The 26,507-nt window shown below is 34.9% G+C and overlaps 2 protein-coding genes across 3 annotated transcripts in view; both read right to left on the bottom strand.

Annotated features, from left to right (window-relative positions):
- LOC115879954 (MICAL-like protein 1) overlaps positions 1 to 26,507 on the bottom strand; it is a 246,258-nt gene that overhangs the window by 70,205 nt on the left and 149,546 nt on the right. The window lies entirely within an intron of this gene.
- Positions 17,650 to 21,272, bottom strand: LOC115879981. The gene is made up of 2 exons (XM_030897058.1): positions 20,702 to 21,272; positions 17,650 to 18,884 (listed from the first exon to the last, which is right to left on the bottom strand). Exons 1-2 carry the CDS (start codon positions 21,213 to 21,215, stop codon positions 18,766 to 18,768), a joined length of 633 nt encoding a protein of 210 aa, XP_030752918.1. The 5' UTR covers positions 21,216 to 21,272; the 3' UTR covers positions 17,650 to 18,765.

Here is a 26,507-nt window from a genome sequence, read left to right as displayed (position 1 = left end):
GGTAAAGAACGGAAACAGGACATTCAAAGATGGAGCATTCTATTAGAGGATCTAGTGAACTAAAACTCTGGCCCAGGAAAAAACAGACCGCCCAAAAACAGACAAGGGTAGAGGCATAACAAGGCCAGGAATATGGTGCGGATTTCAACAGGTCTCTTGTCAGGACTTAGGACTGACAAGTGCTACCTAAAGTGTCAATGCGAGGCTCTGGATGGCAAGCAACACTTTCTATTTGGAAGAGCAAGGTTAGAACTGGAGGAATTATGCTCCCATCCTATCAAGGACCTGCACAAACTGGTGCAGGACATGGGGGACTCTCCGGGTGCATACACGGAAAGAGGACGGAATTTGTAAAATTCTTACAGTAATTCATGAATAATGCACTGGATCTTAGTCAATAGTTTTCCTCGTGCATTTGATAAAATATTCATCAGATGACGTCAGAAAAATATTCAATAACACTTAGTAAAAATGTGCAGAATTTAACAACGCGCATTATCTTTTTTATTATGACTAGTTACCTTAACAAACATACATAAGTCATACTGTACGACAAATTGAGTAAATCGTTTGAAATAAATCGTTATTCCCTTGCAACCTTTCGCAATTCAACATGTGCATATTTTTCCATAGGTGGATAATATTTCCAATGGCTATAAAATAAACAACGTATAATATTGTTCATATATAGAAAATGAAGGTCAACCACAGCGATTCTTACTTTTCAGATTATTATAAACAAAACTATTATCCTATCTTGTTTTCAGTTTTCTCTTAATATACTATAATAGAAATTATGCATGTTGACACGGTTCGTGATTTAACCTCTCTTTGTAGGGGAATACTTGGTTAAAAGTTCTAATTTTGATGAAAATCTAAAATATAAGGTAAATAATGAACATGCAATGCTAATTTTTAGCACAGGAACATTGTTATACATCCATAATGATTCATGTAGAATGTAGAATTTTTGGGAGGGGGCTAATCACCGCGATATTACACTCTCAGGGCCTTGATAAAAGCCAGTATCTAAGACGGCCTCACAAAGGCAAATTCTCCATCTCCAATAACAGTCGTACCAAAGTTTATAGCAAGAAAGCTTGTCATCTCGGCGCACTCAATGATGAGATGTTCTGGTGTTTCCCCATTTTCCCCACAGAATTTCCTCACATTTAACAGTAACTCCTAGCAGTAAAAACCCCATGACAATCCGAAGATTGTTCTTACTTAAATCAAGGAAAAGCTTCGATTTCTTGTCGGTCAGAAGTTCTGAGAAATATCTTCGAGTGTCTTAGTCCGTTGGAGGATTCTCATTCCAGGTTACGGATGGGGTCTTCCAGGTTTTTGAGTTCCGCTTTAAGTTGGTTTCCACTTGGAAAGCAAAACGGTTCTGGTTCAGTTAGCGGAGTGATCGCTCCTTTTCTAGCTAGATCGTTTGCTTTTTAATTGCCTTCTATCCCATGGTGAGCGGGCACTTAGAGTAAGGGATCTTTATTTTCTTTGCCTAATTTCTTGAGCTTCTCTAGGCATTTTTTGACCAACTTCAAACCTATGGTTACTGAGTTGATCGGTTTTAGTGCTGCTTGACTATCGGACAAAATGGCTATTTCCTGTTTTCGATAGTTCCCATCTAAGATAAATTGTACGCCATCTTGCGATAGCGTAAATAGTTCTGATTAGGTAACTGTCATTAGTTAGTAAAAGTAAGGTAGTTATTTTCTAATTTGAATATATTTAATGACTTTTTGGAAAATGTAATATTTCTGTGCATTGATAAAACTAGAAGGTTTCGACAGAGCTATTAAAGAATATTTTCAGAACATTTTTAATATGTCTACCTTCCCCCTATTGAGAATTACAGAACCTTTCCAGCCTCTAGCGCTAATTTCAAATTGAAAATCAAGGATAAATTTAATAATACGCGAGCTGATTCACGTTCGCTGTTAATTGTATTTATTTGAAGAAACGTGACCTCAATTTGGAGGATCAAAACCCGAATCAATTAAAATCGACTATCAATTTAGTTTGGTTAAAGCATAATTAATCTATCTAAAAAATCGATACAATGAGGTTATCAGAGACACTGAACTAGTCCAACGACATGTCATCGATTAACATTTCAGTTTTTTTTCTATGTTCCGAAATTTGACGTATACAATATAATTAGCTCAATAATTTTTTTTTAACTTTTGACTTAACAAAAAGTTTTTCAACAAAGTTTGGTACCGTTTGAGTAGCTCGTTTTAAGCAATAATTAATGAACAAAAAAGAAGTAAAATCGTTCCTATAAATTTTTGATGGAAAGTTTGAAATGATTTCGTTTTGGATTATAAAATTTGAATGTGTTTTCGACAACAAAAGACTTGTAGAGAATTCATTTTTTACATCTTGTACGGGTAATTCATTGATTTTTTTTCAACCAGATAGGTAAATTAACTTTCTTTCAGAGATTATTTTCTTATAGTGCCAAACTCTATAGCGAGCTAAGGCGACCTCTTGCACACATGTGTCTCGCGAGGAGACATCTTATGGGCAGAAAACTGCAATCATCACTAACAGCCAAGCAGCCATTTCGGCGCTGAACTCATCTACCTTATCCTCCAAAATAGTAAAAAAACGTACAAGTTATCATACGTAGCAAATCGGTATGATGTAACATTTCTTCGGGTTCTAGACTAAAGGAACATCGAAGGGAACAAACGCGCTGATGAACTTGCAAGGCGAGGATCCTGCCTTGGTCTAGTTGCATCAGAAGAAGTTTTTACTCCCTCAATACCATAAAAAACACATTGACGTCCATTTTCCGTCTATGGCGAACAGTAGATGCAAAACTTTAAGCACCTGCAGGACAGCTAGGAAAACTTGGCCCAAATACGACCTTAAAAAATCGGCAGAGCTCATTAAGAGAAACTAAGTCGTGTAAGAATATCATCAGGCTAACGACGCTCGACGATACATGGGACATTGGCCGACTAGTGAACATGCGGCGAGAATGAGCATTCCTTTTAAAAATCTCTGAATAAACAAAATATACCTAAACCGGTCCCTGAACCCTTTTCGATAACATCGCCTAACTTCGTAATTTAATTATACATTTTATGGCATTAGCCCAGGTTGTCAGAACCACTAGCCAGGATTTTAAATTACCTACTACTTACTAGTAATTTCATTAATCACCTTATTATTATTATTAAGTCCACATCTCTTTTTACGTATTATATTACAGATTAACACATATTTATGACATTACAACACTAATTCTTAAGAGTTGTTTCTCCACAACAAAAAAGTAAAGAGGCAACAAAGCAATGAGATCTTTGAATGTCCGGAGTGCGGTAGGCAGCTAACATCACGTATCGGGCTTTTCAGTCACAGAAACGCTCATGAAAGAAAACGTCTTGTGTGACCATCTTCTGATGCGTGTCAAATACTCGTCAGCGAGTAACGGCAGTATGTATGTATGTACAACACTAATTCTTTACTAAGCACTTGAATCAGAGCTATCCTCTAAAATATACATATAGTTACTTGGGTAGTATAGTTTGCAAAAATAATTATTGTCAAAACCAATACCGTTAAAATAGAAGTATAGAAAATAATAGTAATAAAATTATAACAGCGTTGCTTTGCCTTTGCTTTTTAATACTGTTGAATATTATTTTTCTAAACAAACAGTCGAGGTTAATGTTTCCCATAAAGTGTCAACAAGCAATATGGCCGTATAATAACAAAAAAAATAAATAGTACAATACTCCAGTAAATAACGCATAACTAATAGATACGTATTGCCACTGATTGAAATGTTTATCATTATAGAAGTAAATGCGAGACAAGAACCCTTTATTGCTGTTTCAATCGGTCTCTGATAGATAGCATAATAAAACATTGACTGTAACGAAATGACGTGCTTGCACAATATTAAAGCAGTTCGATTGGATCATTTAAATTTGTAATTTGATAGTTGAATACGGTAGCTGGCACAATCAAATCAATCGACCAATAATGACGTGTAGAAAATACATACAAAAACGCCACCGGTGAAACGGCAATTTTTAATGCAGTAAAAAGATATGGTAAATAATATACAGCATATAATAGAACAGCTAATATTAATTTTTAAATTCACCGACATATTAATGTATCATCATCATCATCATGCTCAGCTTATTCAACCATTTCTAATTATATTGGTATGGCCTCCCTCACATATTTAGATATCTACTCTCTTTGTAGTTGGGCCCATTATTGCCTATTGTTGGCTATGCGGGCCCAAGTTATCTCTGCTAATATCATGGTACCATCTCTAAGAGACCTAGAACGAAGGACCAAACTTGAGATTTCTCGTGGGTACACTTGCTGTAAATTTTATGGTCCAACTGTGGGCCACTTGAGGAATTTGATTCTATGGATGACATCTAGTCAAACTAATTTCTGGATTTAAATAATCTGTCCAATTAAGTGTCTTTCTGTAGAAGACAAGATTTATATCGATTTATATTTGATCATGCATAACATATTGGAATTAACAGAGAATAAGATAAAACAGAACAACAATTGATGATATTCTAAGGAGAAAATTTTCCAAGAATCATCGTGAAATATGGTGGACTCTCTTTAGTATATTGGAGAAACTCAGATTCTGAAGAATGAAGATGAAGATGACGTCTGTCTCCTTTGCAGGTGTTAAGATCGATATTAGAAAAACTAAATCGATGAGAGTCTGTACGAATAATGTCGCCCCCTTTATCATTGGAACAATACCTATTTAGAGGGGGTAAATAATTTTACTTACTTGGGCAGTGTAATATCAACCAACACAGGCACTGAGCACGATATCAAAAGCAGAATAAAAAAGGCCAGAATAACATTTCGAATGCTCAACAATATCTGGAGATCTAGACAGTACACTCAACTTACCAAACTTAAAATTTTCAATTCAAATGTCCAGTCAGTATTGTTGTATGGCGCAGAGACTTAAGCCTATTGTTGTAAGCGCAGAGGTTATATTGTTGTAAAGGGTATATTGTTGTAAGCGCAGAGAAAAATTATACCGTCGTTAATTAACTAACTCCAAGTATTCATAAACCGCTGTCCGCGAAAAATAGTATGAATATTCTGGCTAAATACTATTAGAAATTAGGATTTATGAAGCTTAACCAACAAGAGGTAGGTGTATAATGAGATCAAACTGAGGAAATGAAGGTGGACTGGTCACACATTAAGGAGAAGCGGCAACAACATCGCTGGCAGAGCTATTGAGTGAAACCTACAAGGCAGTAGAAGAACTGGTCGTCCAAGACACACTTGGCAAAGAACAATTAAAAAGGAGATCGACACAATAAGCCGATCATGGCGAGATGTTAAATCAATTTCTAACAACCGAACTCGCTGGAGAGCATTTATTGAAGCCATCTACGCAGGAGTAACAAACAAAATGAGTGAATATAAGGTAACTATGTTAGACCTGTGATAAACGATAAAAGTAAAGAGTAAAGATACTAGTGAAACAACGAATGTAGAATGCATATACTTGAACGCAGGTGTTTGTTGCAGCGCTGAATAGATTGGCACTTTATGCACACAAATGCATGAATTTTATTCAGCCGCTTCAACATAAACACGACCATCTAAACTTTGATATTGTAGCGCTATAGTAATTTTAAGATTTTTGTCAATATTCCATTATCAATATCATAAACACTATGATTATTGTTAGATCCCAGTAGATAGTACGCAGAAAAAAAATCGTGGGTCTTTGAGAAGGCTTGAAAGGAAACAATGTTTTTGCAAAAAGTCAAGTCAAAAGCAAAAACAATTTTTCCTTTCAAGCCTTCCCAAACACCCACGATTTTTTTTCTGCATCATAAACACTGTAGCAACAGCTTCATTTAGACCTCACGTTCCCACAGAATCGCAGTCCAGCATTAAATAGCCACAGACGCCTTTATCTATGGATCGAAATAAAATAATTTTTGCACTCTCGACTAAACAACTATATCCCGCATCTACATGCGCAGCACCCGATTACCATATTAATATCGCGATATTCTCCGTATCATATCTATATCTCTCCAGGTGATTCGGATTTGCATAATTGTCTTATTAGTTCAAGAGAAAAAATGTCGTTACTACTATATCGCAATCGAAGCGATACGCAAGATTAAACCTTTAGATACACGGAGAAAAAGACAACTTGTTAGTGCCTAAGCTCTTTGTCAACAGAGCAGTTTTTTTCGGCAAAAACTGTGTTTATTCAGCGGACAATACTTTCAGCGCATTGTAGTGGTATGCTCTTATTTCAGTACACTTAGTTAGTTAGTTAGTTTAGGACATTCGGTGTTGTTTTTCTCCAATTTAACCCTCATATCTTCTTCAAAATTCAAAATTGAGCTAGAAGCTTCTTTCATATATTCTTATTTATATCTATTAAAGTCCTGAAGAACTACAAGCACAAATTAACGAACTAAATACATCCAGCAATAAAGTAGGTCTCAAAATTAATTGGGCAAAAACTCAAGTAATGTACAACAAACTAGTAGACATAAAAGACATTCTAATAAATAGCTGGTCGCACTACGTTCGATGGAACGAAGCATGCTGGGAATAATGATAATAAATGTAATAGATGTCATCCACAGACGCTCACGGATCAAATCCCTCAAGTGGCAATGGGCAGGATACCTGGCAAGAAGGACGGACAAAAGATGAACCACAAAGATTGGTACCCAAGAGGTACCCAAGAGGAATAAGAGACCTAGAAGAAGACCAAACCTAAGATGGGACCGTGATATTAGGACATTAGTAGGGATAACTTGGGCCTGCATATCCAACAATAGACAATGCCCAATAATCCAACAATAGACAATGCGCCCAACTACAAAGAGAGTATCTACATATGTGAAGGAGGCTACGCCATAATTAATTGGAAATGGAATTGAAATGGAGAATGTCACTTTATCTAAAGAAGAAAACATTTGATCAATGTGTACTCCAGTCATGACATATCCATGCGAAACCTGGACACTTAAAACAGACATCATAAGGAAAATGCAGGTCGCACAATGTTCAATAGAGAGAAATATGCTGGGAATAACCAAGAGAGACCGTAAAAAAAGATTAGAGTGGATGCGATAGAAGACACAGGTTATAGATGTCATCCACAGAATCAAATCCCTCAAATGGCAATGGGCAGGACACCACAAATATTACAGCATGGTACCCATGAGAAATTAACAGACCTAAAGAGGAATACCGAACCTGAGATGGACCATGATATTAAGAAATTAGCAGGCCCGAATAGCCAATAATGGACAACAATGGACCCAGCTACAAAGAGAGCATGTAAGGTAGGCTACGCAATAATTGGAAATGGATGGATAAGCTGAAAATGATGATGATAATTGTGTTTGGCTCATCAATTAATTAAATAGATGACAGTTGCTGACAAATTAAATTGAAAAAGAATATCTATGTAAACCTGAGGTTGCTGCTCTTTTTTATTATTTTTTTTTTATTTTATACATTATAATAATTACTCAATAGAATAACCTATTTTACCAACAATGATATTATTTCCCAATATATGATGATAATGTGATAATATAAAACACCTATATATTTGTTTGATATTGACATAACTAATTTTATACACTTAGCAATAATGCGACTTAAAAACCGGTTTTCTGGTACCACATATTTACGCCTCTAATGACTTAAAATTTTAAAAACTAATATTATTCGGTATCTTCCAATTTAACACTTTAGCACTTGCGTCATGTCCTTATTATTTTTAGTTTATTCTAATCGTTATATGTTAAATTCGATGTTGAACTCCTACAACAGTTACTATCAGTATCATTGCCTAAACTGTTTACTGGATATTAGAGTATATTTAGGTCTAAACTAGTTTTATACTAAAATAACAAATTTCAACAGAAATTGTAAAATAAGACTAATAATACACTAAGTGTACTTTCAAACAGATTTTAGTCTATTCGACTGAATCGTTTCCTCGGAGGCTACAACTTCGTAGATCTTGAAGACGCTGCCGGGAAGAGCATACCGGAAGTCACCCGTTATCTCAATGCCACCGAATGCCTAAGAAAAAATATGCTAACCCTAAAATTATATTGATCATAAAATTACAATTCAATCACTTAACCTACAGTTACTTTTTCTGGGTTATAATAAGCAAATTAAATAATCTTAGTTTAGTCTTCCGGAAGTATATCTACTATACTCCACTTAAAGATCTAAATAACAGATCTGTAACAGTTCTATTTTCTAACACTGAAGTACCTATTTATAATAAAACATAATTACGAAATTCGAATAAGTTCTTCCTGTGTATATATAAATCTATTCAGTTAGATTTCCGTAAATGCAAACAGCTGTTGTCTTAATGCGCCTCTTGATCGTGTATTTACCAATGATCGGTTTAATCGACTCGTATTATTAGAGTCGCGATACGGAATCGTTAATACCTGAACACGGGCAGCGGTAAACAAAGAAACGTTTAATTAATAATCGGAAAAAATGCGAAAGAAAAATGATAAACAATGAGGGTCACGCTTTGGAGAATGAAAAATGGGAAATAGAGGTATTTAATTATGTTTACTGCAGTTACTTGTTGCAGCTCTTGATTCTCGCAACAGACATTATAGATTATTATAGTTCTAGGATCTGTAAGAACAACTCTCGCCTTAAGGTTTTTTTAAGGAGTGTCACATAATGTTGTAATCATGTAGATTAAATCAGTTATAAGCTAAAAAATAATATAAAAAACTGTTTATATTCACATAAACGGGTGGCAAGTCCAATCCCCTAAAAAAGAATAAGCCTCCATCTTGTATATGTTTTATAATGTTGCTTTCCATCATACCAAAGCATGATTCGCTGAAATAATCAATATTCATATTTCCTTTAATAAACTTAATTCAAATTAGCCAGAAGAAAATGTATTCTAATATTTTTTAATTTTAGTCAAATAATACGTATTTAAATTGGGAACCACGCTGAACGACAAGTGGGATAACGATGAAGAGGTTAAAATACGCGTGGCAGTAGCTCGTTTGTTACAACCTCGTTTGTTAAAACACCTTTGTTAAGTTCCAAACCTACCTTCTAAGACCGGAAGTACCCCTAAGTCTATGGCTACGAGTAGTTAAATATTACATATGACCAATACTGCTGTACGGAGCGGAAACATGGTCACACTGAAGGCCTTAGAAATGTGGATATTAAGAAGATTACTTAAAATTCCCTGGGTTGACCACATATCAAATGAAAAAGAGCAAATATGCACCGGCAGCTCTCTCAGAAAGAGTGAAACAAAGGAAGATATCAGACTTGGGTCATATACTGCGAGGTCCTAGGTACACCCTCCTAAAAACAGTACTTAAAGATCCAAAGAAGAAGAGGACCAGGCCGGAAACAGCATTCATGGCTTCGCAATATCGGTGAATGATGTAACTGCGGATGCTGCCATGATATTTAGAAGAGCTGAGAAGGGCGCACTTTATATCGTGCCCAGAAAAGAACGCAACTAAGTGAACAAACGAACGCCAACACGCTACTGAAGCGGACGGCACCAGAAGAAGAAGAAGAAGAGTATAGAGAGTTGTACTCCGCTAAGGATGCGGCAGGTTGAAATTGGCCTCCGCCGCAGCTGTCCTGGACGATGCCTGTAATCCTGGGTGTCTCTAGATCTAGGCTGCCAATTGAGGCTTTATGGTTCCATTTGACCCTTATGTTTTTTTTCCTATCTTCAAATTTTATAACTTGGATGCACATGAACCATATTGATAAAGTCATAAGACAGTTACAGCTATTCTGCAGTTGATCACTGTTCAGTAAGTTGTGTCGAAAATTCTTTTTTATTGCAATTACTTAGTTACTGCCAGTACTCGCTGACGAGTATTTGACACGCATCAGAAGATGGTTATGCAGGGCGTTTTCTTTCATAAGCTTCTCTGTGAGTGAAAAGCCCGATACGTGATGTTATCAGTCTTTCGCACTTTCAAACATCCGCACATTCAAAAATCTCATTACTTTCTTGCTTCTTTACTTTTTTGTTGTCGTTGTTAACTGAGTTTACATTTCTCCACTGATCTCTATTGTGCGCTGCTTCTTCATGCTTCTTCATTGATTCTGCCTGCTTATCCCTTTTAAGTTTTCGTGGAAAATATCTTTGTACCTTTTGAGTTGTCCACCGTAAAGAAGTTCTCTACCAGCTCACCCTAAAGAAGAGATTTTGGTAGGTTTTCTTGCATCCTGCATACGTGAGCAGCCCATCTTAAGCGGGATTTAGTAATCATGGCTTCAGATCTACTGCAGTAAGCTTCTTTTAAGGACCGATACGTTTGAGACATGGTGGTACCATGACATGGGTGTTTGTTTTTAGAATTATGCTTATTTATGTTATCTTTTCCGTTTTTCTGCGTGAAATTTGCATTCTGGAATTTGAAATTTGACTAAAAATGCTTACTTAAATATTAAGGGCAATGAAAATTCACAAAAAAATTATTCACTATAAAACTCTGTCTGAAATATTCAAAGGAAAATCATCATAGGTATTCTATAACTAAGTTATCTATCTGATTTTAGCACACGGCTTTGATATTTAACATCGACTCTTCTGTTACGTAATACCATGAAGCTTCTTCACGTTTATTAGAAGACGTAATAAGTTACGACACTTTTATTTCTTCAACACATCTGTGCCATAAAATAAATCTAAGGTGCAATAGTTGTCCGTTTACTAAGTGACTGCTTGTGAAACGCAACGATATCTGATAGTATCTGGCGTGTGTGTGTGTATGTGGTTAGGCCCGTCTAATATTCCCTTCTGGCACACATTCTAGTCTAATTTTTTATCTCGCCAAGGAATAACATTATGAAACTGGCGTTTTGCAACTCGTTTATTACTGCCACTAATGGCATACTTTCTAGTCGCTGCTGTCGTGGATCAATTTGTTTCGTTATGTGAACTACCGTATTGAACCGGAATGTTTTGAATTGTAATTAATATTAAACAGGAAAGCATTTTAGAACTGGTTTGGATTTAATGAAGTACTAAGTTAATAATGTTAGTAAAATACAATTAGTTTAACTAAAGTTTTGGCTCTGTCTCCTTCTCTCTATAAACATTCATTTTAGTAGAATTAAAGTAATTTTTTATGATTTTGGCCATTCTTAAAAATACTTAAAATATACCATAAATCTGTACCACCAGTTTGAACCATGAATTTTGTTTCTAGGATTATACAGGGTTCGGCAATAGTGCGTCGGGCATCTGATAATGAGGACTAGAAAGATACTCGTATTTGAATGGATCTATGGCGATGAACATAAATTACCATGAAATAATGACCACAGCTGTTCCTACGTAGAGATGTAAGGACAATTTGCAGATGACGCTAAAAGTTATGAGGGATAAAAGTTAAACACAAAGAAGCTATTAAGGATATACATACCATCATAAAATTTATAAAATGGGTGGAAGAAAACGAAGTTCGTTTAACTAGTTAGACCTTTCTCCGAATGCGATGGTAATGTGTGCAATGAATACTAAGCAAGAAAATATTCATTAAGGAAAAATATTGAATATTTTTCAGTACATTTTTAAGTTCGATTTTTTAACAGTGATACTTGAATTATTTCAAATACAGTAACATAGTTTTTCAAACTTTCCTAATTTGTTAATTTAATACCGAACCAGAATAAAATATTTTCATCCTGGATTAGTTTATATTTATTATACTACGATTTTGCCTGGGTATACACTAGTGCAGCGATCGGCAATACTAATTCACCATATTTCTTGACATATTTAGATATGCATATCACATATTTAGAGATATTTGTTTGTAGTTCGGCCCATTGTTGTCTATTGTTGGCTATGCGGGCTCAAGTTATCCCTGCTAATTTCTTAACACCATGGTCTCATCTCAGATTTAATCTTTCTATAGGTCTCTTAATTCCTCGTGGGTACCATGCTGTAATTTGAAGAAGGCAGCTTGTGATGATTCATACGTCTATGTCTTCTTGTAAGCCGATAGAATGTGGTGTCCCTCAGGATTCAGTACTTGGCCCTATTTTGTTTGGCCCCAAATCAACGACATTGCAAATCTAGACATTAGCGTGGGGTACTTGCTGCGCGACAAAATTTGATCGTATTTTCATGCTTCAAAAGAGAGCAGTTCGATATTTATTTGGACTGAACAGTAGAACTCACTGCCAGAATTTCTTTAAAAATTTCAAAATACTGACTTTCCCTTCTTTATTCATTTTTGAATCCGTTTTCTTAATTCGCAAGCACATATTCCCGAAAGGCCATCTCTGCCAACCCCGAGCTCAGAACTAGTTAAAGGTTCAATACTGTACAATGCCAAAAAATGTACAATCATCTGCCTTTGAATATCAAGTCGCTTTCATTCTTTCCCGCATTTCGCAAAGCTCTGAAATCATACTTACTGGAGAGAGCCCTATATGCGGTAAACGACTTTTTTGTTGATGTTTAATCATGAACAATTTTGAATTTTAAAATTTTGATCATCTCACACACTGGTCAAAGGTCAAGTATTTAATATTTTATAACTCTTAAAATTATATCTATTTACAATCTTCCTATTGTAAAATTTTATTGATACGCCTTTTTTTGTGTTCTGCAATTGTACATGTAAGTTCTATTTGTAATTTTAATGACTTAAGTTTTTTTGAATTGTATGATTTGTATTGTATATTTTTATTATTTGTATATTTTGTTTGGTTTGTAAATACTTTGTCGATGAAGCTATTTTGGCTTTTTGCGCAATAAAGCGTTATTTATTGTTATTATTATAATTTCTGTGGTACATCTGCTGTCCGTTTATTTTAATATTATTAATTGCCTGAACTTTCGGATTCAGAAACTGCTTTAGCTTTATTTGCTAAACCATTGTTTATAGATTTTACATATCCATTCAGTGCACTTGGGGTATTCCATTATTTCATAATTCGGGATTTCTGGGACAAAACAACTGGGACAAAAAAATATCAGTTCTAGACATTCTTTTCACATGTAATGTTTCATGATAATGCTGCACTTTTGGTAGATCTTGTTGAGTCCTCGACATCCAAAAAGTATTTCTTTAATTTTAGTGACGTGATTGCGACTATGTGCTAGCACCGACACCTGCACACTATGGTTAAAGCAGATTTAAGTAAGAACAATCTTTGGATTGTCACAGGGTTTTTAACAGGACACTGTCTCGTCAACGAAAAACTCAGTAGATTGAAGCTAAGAAATAACGGCGAATGCAGATTATGTGGGGAAAATGGGGAAACACCAAAACACCTCATCAATGAGTGCTGCCGTGCTGCCGAGACGACAACCATTCATGCTATAAACTTTGATACGACTGATATCGGAGATAAAGAACTAGCCATTAAGCCGTTTCAGATACTGGCCTTTTCAAAGCCCTGAGACTGTACGATGAGTTATAACTCAAGAAAGACGGATACACAATAGATCTGTAAGGTCGCGGTGATTAACCCCCTCCTAAATCCCCTACATAAATGGTTAAAGAATATACGAGGTTGCATGTAATTTTGACATTCCCTACTGGAAGGTTAAGAAAAGTTTACTCATCTCTTAGAAGTCAGGCTAATAAATATTAATCCGTGAGTGCCTTGAAAATTTCGTCAAAGCAGCTTAAAGAGACAAAAAGCCGCATGCAACTCGCGAGCCGCGGTTTGCTGATCACTGTCCCAGTGAGTACCTTCAACAGAAACTAACTGATATCCGGAATTTCAGTTTCCTGTCTAATGCATACGCCTTACAAACCAACTTCGACACACACTTCGTCATTTCTCGCCAATTACCCTACACCACTTCGATTGGTTGCGGTCTTTTTTGCCCGCTCGACATATTTATTTGTTTTCGCGCACTTCCGCGTCACGAAAGCCAACGAAGATGACGTCCACGCGAATATATGGCCGTTCGGTCTGAAAATAGGCCGTAATCGAGAACGATGCGGCCTAGCGATGCGATCGTTAGAGAGCGCTCTCTTTGAACGACGCGATCCGCATCCTTATAATGCCGATACAATCGATATCTGATCGATTGGCGAACGCAGACAGGCGTGAAAAGAAAATAGATTAAAAAGACCAAATCCAGTGGAAGTATAACTACTAAAGTGATATTAACATTAAAGAAATTATTATTATTAATGATTACAAATGAAGGGTAAGGAGAAAAAATGACGATGTCACAAAACTGACTTTTACAGAGAAAAACGATTTAAACTTCGAAACAGAAACTTCTCTCTAACAGCTATTAAATTGAAGGATTTGAAGGATATACATTATTTTTACGAATGCTTTTACGAATTATTTTTATTAACTTAAAAATATTAGAGTTAATATAAAACCGTATACTATTCTAGCTTTATAATTTTTTTTTTAATTTTTATTAAAAAACGGTAATTCTATTACCCGGCCGGATAGCTGTGGCCATTAAACCAAAATACTACTAGATCTCTATCTCTGACTACTACTAACTGCTACTAACCAACAATTTGTTTTGTGTCTGTGGTCTGTTTTTGTTTAAATGTTTTGTTCATTATTCATGTTGAGGATTTATTTTTAAATTAATGTTAATCATTAGGCAACCAGTATTTCTCTGGTATAATAAAAATTGTCACTCAAAATTTTACATAACCAAATTGTCACTGTAAATTGCTGTCTTTTTTAGACAGATGTTACTTGTCTTGTCATTATTCAATTCATTATTCGAATTCTCAGAATGTTCTTAACAAAAGTTTTATCTTAAAATAACATTTTAATCAAACACAATTGTTTATCTCCATCATTTACCGGATTAATAAGACAGAAATAATTACTGCTCAATTAATTACAAACAATTCATTATTTAGAGTGATTTACAGTAATTTTATTAAATTATACGAATATTCTTGTTGATTATTGGTTCGAAATAAATATGACAGTAATCTCCAATGAAAATGCGAGTTACTAACTCTAAATTCTAATTCTGAGCTCGCAAATGAGCTAGATGCTTTATCTACACTTTATTCGGAAGCTACAAACCTATATCGATAAAAATATGCATGAAATCAAGGTTGGTACAGTTTTTTTTATTATAGTGATTTTCTTAGCTGCGTATAGCTCAGATCGTTACCCAGTGTTGCCACAAGCTTATTTTTCATCGGGGTAGATTATCACGAGATAACGGGGTTAAATTGTTTTACAAAGGGGTAAATCTACCACGACGGAGGTTGTGTACGGCGGTTTCGCATGCGTCTCGTGGCTGTCAATCAAGGGCGTGTGTCACGCCTGCGGATGATTTTCCAACATTTGTGTTGATTCTATAGACGAATAAGACTCGCAAGAAGAACAAAGTAGTTTAATTTTTTTCATTCTCCTTATGGTTGATGAATCTCCAAAGAATAATAATAGATAATTCGGGAAGTTCACTAATAAAAGATGGGGATTCAAACTTATAAATACTACATAATCCATCTTGGACCTAAAAATAACTGTGAATGTAATCTGAATGCAACTCAATCTTTTATTAGTAAATTGTCTTTGTTTAATCTCCCAACCTACCTAACAATCCAATCATTCCATTATTTACGTACGGTCTAAACTAACAATGCTCATTAAAGAGTTAAATAAAAATACCCCATTAAAACGTAAACAAAACAAAGACTTGATTGCGACAAAAAGAATATTACGTAATAAAAATACGAAGCGCGTCATTGCTAAATCAAAGAGAAGACAACAAACACATCTCCAAGCAGCGCATCTCACCTCTAAGGCAACGATTTACGCTGCGATTGCATGTCGAACAGGTGGCTGACCATGAAACTAGGATGTTTTTTCACGGCGAGAAAATTATCAAGAGAAAAAAGGTAAAAAGATGGCGACGTACACTATATATCAGGATGGTCGGTTAGGTAAGATGAGCGGCTGGATAAAAAAGGTGAAGCCTAACCCAGAACGATTGTTTGAATAATTAGTATGGATGTTAATAATAATCGAATGAAAGTGATTTACCTTGAGTCTTCTTGCACAACGCAAACGAGCGATTTTCTATTATGTCGACGTTCGTTTATATATAGTTAAAGAAACTACGACTTAAAAGATGAAAATACCTGCCATATAATTAAAATATTCTATCTAAATTGTCCTCGAGGGGAAAATAAAAAAAAAATAAACACAGATAATGTATATTGATATTGTATTTGAATATATTTTACTCAAATTATACAAACGGTAAAGAGAAAATATTAGATACTTTATTATAGCATCTAATTCCAGCATCAAAACTTTCTGGAGAACTTGTATTTTGAGCGTAAATAATTCCAACACTTAATAGGTTACACTTAAGCCTGGTTGACATGGTCAAAGTGTACTTGAACCAAGTCAACTGGAGGCTGCTTCTATGATTTCAGCTGTTTTATCAATAATTTGTTTTTACCTTAATGTTAAAAAACATAATCAACCTCTGAAAAAAGCAAGGCGAGAGACACCACCTACCTGCTGAGCCTTTATCCAGGCTCAGAACTCCAATGTAAGGACATAGAGTTGGCGAGTCATCCACTCGAGGGAGGAGGGCCATGGTCAGGTCCTCACAGTAGGAATTGACCTCAAATCCCAGGAGGAGGCAATAGAGAAAGACATATATCCCCTATTATAGATTCGGGACAACACCAATAACAGGTCTAAGGAGAGTCCAAGTTAAAAAAGTGGAGACCAGATATTATCCAGCCTCCACTTCACGGATACCTCAGCCAAAGACCAGCTCCTCGACTGTGAAGGGCACGGAGGGCCAAACCCCAACCGTTAAAGGGTGTATACCCTCGTGGGAGGTAGATGTTCTCTCCTCGGAGGATGAACATCTGTTGTCAGAAGAGGTTACCCTGTCTCCCCTACAATAGGAAGATCCCCATGTATGATGAGTTATAACTAAAGAAAGTAGGGTACAATAGATCTGTAAGGTTGCGGTGATAAACCCCTCTTCCACTCATTCTAAATTCTATAACCTCTGAAAAAAAATTTTAAAATTTTGAAAGAGTCATAGACAATCAGACTAATCAGAGTATAGAGTCAGAATATTAATTAACTTTTAAAAGTTTACAAACAAACAAATGAAAATAAATTTTTATGAAGGTTGTATATTTAACAGATCAAATGACTTACCTGTAGGAAATTTGATCCTAATTACACGATCAGTTTTGTCCGAAGTACTACATAAAAGGAATACAAATAGAGTAAGTCTTGTCTTGCTGAAATCCGTGCGACATACAAAAATAAACGTGGCAACGCCGCTCCGCACCGTCCTCGCCGCGACTCGCCCCACCAATGTCATTATAAGTTTTGATAAGAGATCGGCTTGTGAGGGGTGGGAGTGACCAAGGCTCTAGGTATAGTTGTGATGTGGTTCATACATAATATTAATTATCACTGTTATTATTTTATAAGATGGCGTGGGTTATGTAGTACTTCGGACAAAACTGATCGTGTAATTAGGATCAAATTTCCTACAGGTAAGTCATTTGATCTGTTAATTACACTTCTCAGTTTTGTCCTCGTACTACATAAAAGGAATACAAATAGAGTAGCTGTTTAGAGAATGAAAAGACGATCTCTAGAAAATAGCTTTATTCCCTATAAGCTTTGTATAATATATACTTAAGTAATTTGTATATATTTATAGGAAAGGCACCTTTTAAAGGTGTGTAACGAAATATAATAATATAACCATTAAACTGTATGTTTACATTGTAACAAACATATAGGTATATAACGTAATTACAAGGAACAGAACGCACTAAATCTTAAAGTAAGGAACTCTTATTTTAACAGGTAATACTGGATCCTTGGAGGACCCCTTTTGCAAAGAGATCCGCCGGTGTTGATATTGGTTTATTATAAAATTTATTAAAAACGTTTGATTTTTCAGTCCATCCTGCATATTTTCTTATTTCCTCAATGTTAACTCCGCCTCGGTATGCGGCCGAAGTTGAGGCATGCCGAGTGCTGTGGCCTGAAAATTTGCTTGTATCAACACCCGCGGATTTTAGAGTCGAGCGGATCCATCTACTTATCGTTTGGCTTGTGGCCGTATGATAAGGTTTCCTGTGTGTCAGTATTAAATAATCATTATTATCGGCGCGGAGGCTTTTAGTTGTGTTTAGATAAAATAAAACCGTAGATGCTAAACACAACCCTGGTTTGTCTCTAAAGAATGGTAACTTTAGCACAGGTTGAAATTTATTTTTCCCGCTAGTTTTGACGGTATCTGGGATCAGTATTTCGATCCTATCATCAAACTGATTTATATAACTTAATCTAATTTTTGAGAATGTTTGTACTCTATGCGCCGTAATAATTGCTAACAAAGTAACTAACTTATGTGATAACTTTTCTAAGGATAAAGTACTTAAAGGAAACATATTTTCTAACAGACTCAGTACTGGGTGAGGATCCCAGGTTGTATTGTATTTTGGCCTTGGTGGCCTTTGGTTATAAATGCCTTTTAAGTATCTTTTAATTATTCCCTCATCTCGAGTGTCGATGGGGAGTACAAAGGATAATGCTGACTTGCACGCGTTAATGGACGAATAAGAGTTAGAGTTATCTACTTGTATACTTAGAAATTTAATAAAGGTAGTAAGGTCGTAGGACCATTTATCGTGATTTATGTCACAACAGAAACCCCACCATTTTTTAAACCAGGTGTCATATTGTTTTAGTGTACTGTCAGCTACTGATGCTACTATGGATGCAATGGCCTCTTCGGGAAACCCTTTCTTTACAAAGGCTTCCCTGATAAATGGCCGGCAGCCAGGGTAATTGTCCGCCATAAGGGGTGAGGTTTCCTGAAAGGCGATAAAAGTAAGGTTTTACTTGGCTTAAAGAATAATATTTTCCCCACAACCAATCTCTTAAACAGGGGGAACCAAGGTTGTGTGGGCCACCATGGTACTACGACTAGACCTTCTGCCTTGTCCATTATGATTTTATTAAGCATTTTTAATATTAGGCTAAATGGGGGAAAGGCATAAAAGAAATCCTGTGACCAACATGTGGTAAAACTATCAGTTCCCGATGCTCCCGGATCCGGTTTCCAAGAATTATACCTTGCGCATTTTGCGTTAATTCGACTGGCAAAAAGGTCTATTTGCGGAGTTCCATGAATGCGGCATAAGCGTTTATAATGAATATTATTTAATTCGTATTCCGTATCAATATTTTTACAGCGAGACTCAGAATCTGCCTGTTTATTATTTTTAGAGCTAATGTATGTTGCAAAAATATATAAGCCTTTTGATTCGCAATATTGCCAGATATGTCTGGTAATAGTGTTAAGTTTTCTGTGTCTAACGCTACCCATTTTATTAATTAATGCTATGGCAGTGACGTTATCTATTTTCAATAGTATGTTCATATGTGTAAAAGACTTGGTAAACGCTTTTAAACAATGAAAAGCTGCTGCCAATTCTAACCAGTTTATGTGATTTTTTGATTCTTCTTGTAGCCAAAAACCGTGAATGTTCTCGTTATTACAACTACCGCCCCAACCACTGTTTGAAGCGTCTGTGAAAATAGTGATGTCGTAGTTGCCTTGAAAAATTGGAACATATGAACATGCTAATGAATTCTGCCACCACTCAAGTCTGATCTGACCCCTCGCGATAAGGATATATTATGATTGTATGATTTTCCGCTCTTTAGGGCTTTATACTTTTCCCCCCTCGAGAGATTTTATATACAGTGGTCCGTACCTTACTGCTGGGCAGGCTGCTACTAAGTGACCAATTATTTTAGCGAAAAGCTTTATGGAACAGATACGTATTAACAACACGTCATTGATTAAAGATATGATTAGCTGGCTTTTTTCTGAGGGTAGCGAAAGACGCATGTTTTTCGAATCTATGAAAAAGCCCAAAAAACAACAAGTATTATTGGGATTTAACTGGCTTTTATCGTAGTTTACGTTAAAACCAAGATTTGTCAACACTTGTAGGGTTAGGGTGATGTCTTTTTTGCTTTTCTCCATAGTAGGGCTGATGAGGAAAAAATCATCTAAATAACAAACGCAGATTATGTCACGTGTTCTAAGGAAATGAAGTACGGGCTTCATTATCTTTGTAAAGATGAACGGGGCCGAACAGAGACCAAAAGGTAAGGAATTAAATTGAAATAGTTCGTTTTGAAAGCAAAACCGCAAAATTTCCTATATTTTTTCATTTATCTGTATTGAAAAATATGCATCCCTTAAGTCTACTAGGGTAAAAAAACAACCAGGGTATGTTAATTTAATGGCAGTGCGATAATCCTCAAGTTTAAAGTGGGGGGCTTCTAAGTGACAGTTTAAAGATTTTAAATTAAGTATGAAACGGTACTCACCGTTTGTTTTCTGTCTTAGAAAATATGAAGAAACATATTGTGTTTTTGAACGGGAAATGGCGCCCATTTCCAACATGCTGTCAATTAATTTTTTACAATTTTCATGTTCTAACCGTGTTAACTTAGGTTCTTTAATGGAATGTCTTGTAGGGGGGGATGATATGAAGTTAAATTTAATTCCCCTTAACCAACTTAAAACTTGAGGGTTACTTGTCAGCATTTCCCAATAATGTAATCTAGATCTAGTCTTGCCGACACACATGTGCGGATCATTTTTTATGCTCACCATTAATATTGGGTCCTTTTTCTTTTCTGCCGGGCTTGGTTGTATGAGACCCCTTGGGTGTTCCGACCCTTCGCTTTGTAGTTCCATTGGTTCTTGTATTTGGACTTGTATTTGGGGCGCTGGTAGTTTTTGAACTGGTGGAGGGGTTCTGTAATCTAAGATCTGAGGACGTCTTCTGTATTTCCTTGGATGACTTCAGTTTCTCCGCAAACTTGTCCCCAAATAAAAACTCGTCTATTGGGTAGTCTTCGATGATCTTCCTCACCGAGCTGTTCAGATGAGGTAGAATAACATGGCGCCTGTGTGTAGATATGCTATGATGGACATTAGTTAAGATTTTCGCCGCATCAATACTGGGTTTTAAGAATTCATTAGACTGTTCGCTTGGATTAGGGAAGCAATTGCCTAAAGGTTTCCCTAAAGCGGAGATGGCTACCCCAATTTCGTCTTGTATCCTACTAAGGTACATGTCTTGTCGGTTCAAGCTTTCGTTTAAACATGTTGCAATTTCCATGTTTAGTTTAGGTGCGAGTAATTCTTTACAGTTTCCTACGATAGGGTAACTGTCGATCAAAGCTTTTTGTCATCTTTTTCACCCCTTTTCTTAGAAATTCGCTCCAGCGCATTACAATATCTTCGTGAAATTTTTCTCCAAACTGTTGGGTAAGGTTTGGTTGTTTACCTATGATAATAAATAATTACATTTATTATTGTTTCCCAAACTGTTGGGTAACTTTTGTATATACCTAATAAGGTAATTATTGCGTCCGAGGTGTTTGGTTTGTTACTGCCTGCATTTATCGCCGGGCTATCGATGGGTTCAAGCGGGAGATTCACTGGGCTCCGCCTTCCCTTTCGGAACCAGAGTGATTATCTTCACTGGAAGAATCATCACTGCCGGAGGATGATGCGTCATCGCCTGCAATGAAACGCATAATTATTAAGTTTGTTGACCACTGGGCCTTCAAACAAAATATTACTGTCAACCATACTTCGCAAGACCACTGGGTCAAGGAGTTAGGTTAGGTTAGATATTAAAATTCACACGTAGTTGTGCAATTCTTTATTTAAAGTATGGTTAACCAGAGAGTATAGAGGCGATAATTTACTGAAAACACGCCTCCCCCGTTTCCATGTGCACTGTTTTACCTAGGTTATGAAAAAACTGATAATACTTACTTGATACATCCTCTAAACGCTCCCAAAGTTGGTTTAGGCGATTCTGCTTCCGTTTCAGCCTCTTTTTAATTTCATTTTGGACCTGTTTCTACCCATTTCGCCGTAAACACGTAAAAACACTTTACAAAAACACTCGACGCACGAACCTCGTTGACGACAAAACTTATAATGACATTGGTGGGGCGAGTCGCGGCGAGGACGGTGCGGAGCGGCGTTGCCACGTTTATTTTTGTATGTCGCACGGATTTCAGCAAGACAAGACTTACTCTATTTGTATTCCTTTTATGTAGTACGAGGACAAAACTGAGAAGTGTAATTCTTAGTTGCTTAACATTACTAACTAATAGTAACAATTTATCCTTGCTTGAAGTAATTAGATCATATTTTGAAATTATTAGGATGTTAAAAACATATCATAAATTCTTTTTACGAAATTTACGAGGTACATAAAAGTAGTGAACGCTCCAATGGTAACAAGGACTAAATTTCAAAATAGATACCGTACCAACTTATATCAGCTAGTTAAAAATAGATATTTTCTGGTCTAGCACTTCCTTAAATTGATACTGAAACAAAAGCTTATTAGTAGCGACCTTCTAAGAAATTGTTTTACATCGAAACCGTTTAATAAATGGGCTATTTTTTATTTATAATAAACCTATTCCTTTTTAGGTACTGAAAGATTGATATCTGTTTTAATCTCGTAGTTGTTAATTTAGAAGCGGAAAATGCGGACCTGAATTGGTAGAGACAACCTTAAATATTACAAAATTAAATAAAAAATATGGTTTACATCTAAATCGTTTAAGAAATAGCACATTCTTTCTTTATAATTAGTTTATAGAGTCTAGTACTTAATAACTTAAGAACAAAGTATGCTGGGCTCAAATAGATAATTGAGAAATTTAAAAATCCAGGAAGGAAGAAATCGAAAGAATATTAATATTACCAGAACAAACAATATTTGAAACTGATATTTACTGACACCGATGACACTGATCCATATCATCGAAAACATCGAAATTATCATAATAATCCAAGATTAACATTAATAACAACTGCAAGAATTTTTTTGTGATAATAACAGTGATGAGTGAGACTGGTCTTGATCTTACACAAAAAACACGACCAAGACCAAAACTAGCGTTAGATCTGCAAGACCAAGACCAACACCCAGCATGCTTTTTGCGGTCTTGCATTTTTTTCACGTTTTTTATTTATATCTTATTTTTATAGATAATAATGAAAAAAAAATATATCTACAATTTTTATTTACTTATCTTAATATGTTGAATAGAAAATAATATAAAAAAATCTTAAAATTATTGGCAGCAAATATGTGATTTAGGGTTGCCATCAACCATCAAGGCTAAACCATATTCGTAAAAAGTTTTTTTTTGTCCAAATATACAGAATTTTGCTGTATTTGTTATTATATTATTTATTATTGTATTGAATCATTCAAATAAATATTATGATATTAAAAGTTATTGTTTTAATTTACTGCAAATAGTGTTTCCTGACTTTTGTATAAAATTTTAAAGGAAGAAATGCTGATTCAATATATGTATACAGGGTGATTCCTGTAAGTTGGTCATGCTTTCGGGGAATAATACAGGACGCCCCGAAATATTAATTTTGATATAGCACACTATGGGTCGGAAATGCCTCTTACGCAAGATACAGGGTATTAAAGTTTTTGAAAAATTAAAGATATTCTTTAATAGTTTTTTAACAGTTGAAGGTATCGTTATAAAATTTTATTATACGAGTCTACCTATATAGACACTTTAAATGTAAAAAAGAAGAGGTTTTAGTTTCAACCAGTGGCGTAGATGTGATACGCCATCGGGTAATTTTTGCAAAAAAAATAGTACGCCACTGATAAAAAATACAATTTTTTATTTACTCGATTTAGAGTTTTTTTATTTACTCGATTTATTTCCAAGCAAAAATGTCTCTTGCAAATCTCTCCTATCTAACACCATTTTGTCACAATTTAAAAATAAAAACATTTTTCAATGAGAACGTTAAATACAGCGAATTGTTATAACTAGAGGGCAGAAAACACATGTGCACCGTCAGCTCCCTTCATCACTTACATGTGAATTTAAATTGGCCAAGATTTAGCTCCTTGAAAATTTAGCTCCTTATTGTAAATTTTAATTAGAATTTTTTTATTGTTAATAATAAAATTCTTAGTTTTAAGGTAATTATAATAATTCGCATATTTAAGGTTCTCATTTAAAAATTTATTTATTTTTAAATTGTGACAAAATGGTGTTAGATAGGAGAAAGTTGCAAGAGACATTTTTTCTTGAAAATAAATCAAGTAAATAAAAAAAACTCCGAAATATTTATTTTTATCAGTGGCGTACTATTTTTTTTTGAAAAAATTACCCGATGCGTATCACATCTACGCCACTGGTTGAAACTAAAACCTCTTCGTTTTACATTTAAAGTGTCTCTGTTAGGTAGACTCTTATAATAAAATTTTATAGCGATACCTTCAACTGTTAAAAAGCTATTAAAGAATATCATTAATTTTTCAAAAACTTTAACACCCTCCGACCCCTATATCCGACTGCTATATCAAAATTAATATTTCGACGTCCCCCATCATTCCCTGAAAGCATGACCAACTTACAGGAATCACCCTGTATACAGGGTGAGTCTTAAATAAGTGTAAATATATTTAGTGGTATGTAGTATATTTCGACCCCCAGGAACATGTCCATGAGGTGTTAAAAATCGTGCATTTTCTTTTAAATTTTATTGTATATTTTAGAAAACTTTTTAGAACTGCCGTTTTTCCAGGTATAATTTCTTAATCACTGATATTACTATGGTTACGGCACTAAAATGGATGGAAATACAGACAAAAATCTGGTGGCTCCCAAACAAAAAAAAACTTGATCTGGTTCTTGTATTCGCTCGTCACTGAAATATATGTTGGCAATGATAAAGCATTAAAAATAAAAGTGTAGAAGATACAAAAAAGTAAAAATCTAAAAGCATTTGTTTCGTATTGCAGAAGTTTTTGCACTTTGTAAGCTTTTTTAACTTCATTCCTTAGTGCAATTTGTCTTAACCCCAAACTCCACTTATTGGACTTTTCTACTGCAGTTTCTCTTTTATTTAACAAAAGATTTAAAGTTTTTTTCAAATCTCAATACTGAATATTCAATAGAGTTTACAATAGTGCAAACGCTATCCAATAATGAGTAAATCTTTAGACTAATTTGTTTCTGCTCTAAGAAAGGCAAAATAAGTTTTTTAGAATATAATAATTAAAGAAACATAAAACAGCAAAAAAATTAAATAATGATAAAATAAAGCTCTATCGCTTTATTACATGAAAAAATATCTCAATATTTATCAGTCAGCAAATTATTCAACCTGCTTAATGATTATCGCACTAGTTAGCGACGTGAAGTCTTCGATTTATGAATGTACATAAAACAACCTAGCATTACCTTGTTAATCAAAGGCTCGATTTACATGGATATCTTATAAAATAAAATCTAAAACATCCCGTGACAATATCAAACATGAGTTATCCTTGAAAATAATAAAAAAAATGAAATGGCACGATATATAAACGATTTAGTCACACTTTTCATCGCCTTCAGCTAAGTTTTATCCGGTTTTGCTACTTTTATAGCATAATAAATACTCCTCAGTATTATGTCGTCGTATTGGACGTGCATAAATAGAAAGTTATTTTTAAAAATCAAATCATCCAAGCAGTAAATCGACTATAATAATAAAAAATAATTTATTCCTATACAAACGAGGATAAAAAAGTCACGTTTACTTTTACGTTTTACCAAGCCAATAATTAATTTTGCTATTAACTTGCTGAATGTCGTAATGAGAAAGACCAAAAATATTCCTTAACAAATGTCATGATAAATTCAAATTTCTAACACTGGATTTTAATTTTAAAAAGGTTAAAGTTAAAAGTTTATGAAAAATGAATATATTAAATATTCACTGCTTTCTCAACTCATTGCAAATCAAGGGCTAGTCGTGCTCTTATATTTTTTGCAAGACCAAGACCAGTACTATCAGTATCATCACTAGACACTCGGGTATACCGGGTGCGTCTCAAAAGTGGCTTATTTTTTCAGATAATAAAACGAGATTTGGTATGTTAGTATATGACATAAATTAGGATTGATTGACGTATTTAATTGTTTTTGGTTACTTCCTGTTTCGCCGGAAATTACTACAACTTTTGATTTTTAAATAGCACCATCGGTATATTTTTACTTTATTCGATAGAAAATGACACTCTGAACAGAATTCATATGTCATATTTCAAATTTTGACATTTTTGCTAAAACCAAAATTGTATTTTAAATTTCAAGTATGGCTGGAAAAGTAGATTTGATCGTCTAATGTTTTTAGTGTCTTGTCCTGGTCGGTTAAAAGTTGCAAATCGTATTTTTAATCAAATCTCATTTTCTTCAAATGGAACGAGGTTGACTCGTTAGCATATTTGGAAAAGGCATTTTTTTACGAATAATTTGGCACCACACACTTGGTATTTCAAGTCAAATTGTCGTTATGAATCGCATGTTGCAATTTCAAATAAGCCATATTCGAAAATGTCAAAAGTTGA

The sequence above is a fragment of the Sitophilus oryzae genome, unplaced genomic scaffold (genome assembly GCF_002938485.1).
Source record: "Sitophilus oryzae breed Bouriz unplaced genomic scaffold, Soryzae_2.0 scaffold_1067_pilon_pilon, whole genome shotgun sequence".
Taxonomy (NCBI): Eukaryota; Metazoa; Arthropoda; class Insecta; order Coleoptera; family Curculionidae; genus Sitophilus; species Sitophilus oryzae.
Note: the sequence above shows the minus strand (reverse complement) of the source record. Positions and strands in the feature narration are given on the sequence as shown.

What these genes read in the sequence shown, in the direction of transcription:
- LOC115879981 (XM_030897058.1), bottom strand. Translation starts at nt 21,215, where the DNA reads ATGGAAATTGCAACATGTTTAAACGAAAGCTTGAACCGACAAGACATG. An exon ending in AAAAGGACCCAATATTAATG is followed by an intron (nt 18,885 to 20,701) that starts GTGAGCATAAAA and finishes ATCGCCTTTCAG; the next exon opens with GAAACCTCACCCCTTATGGC.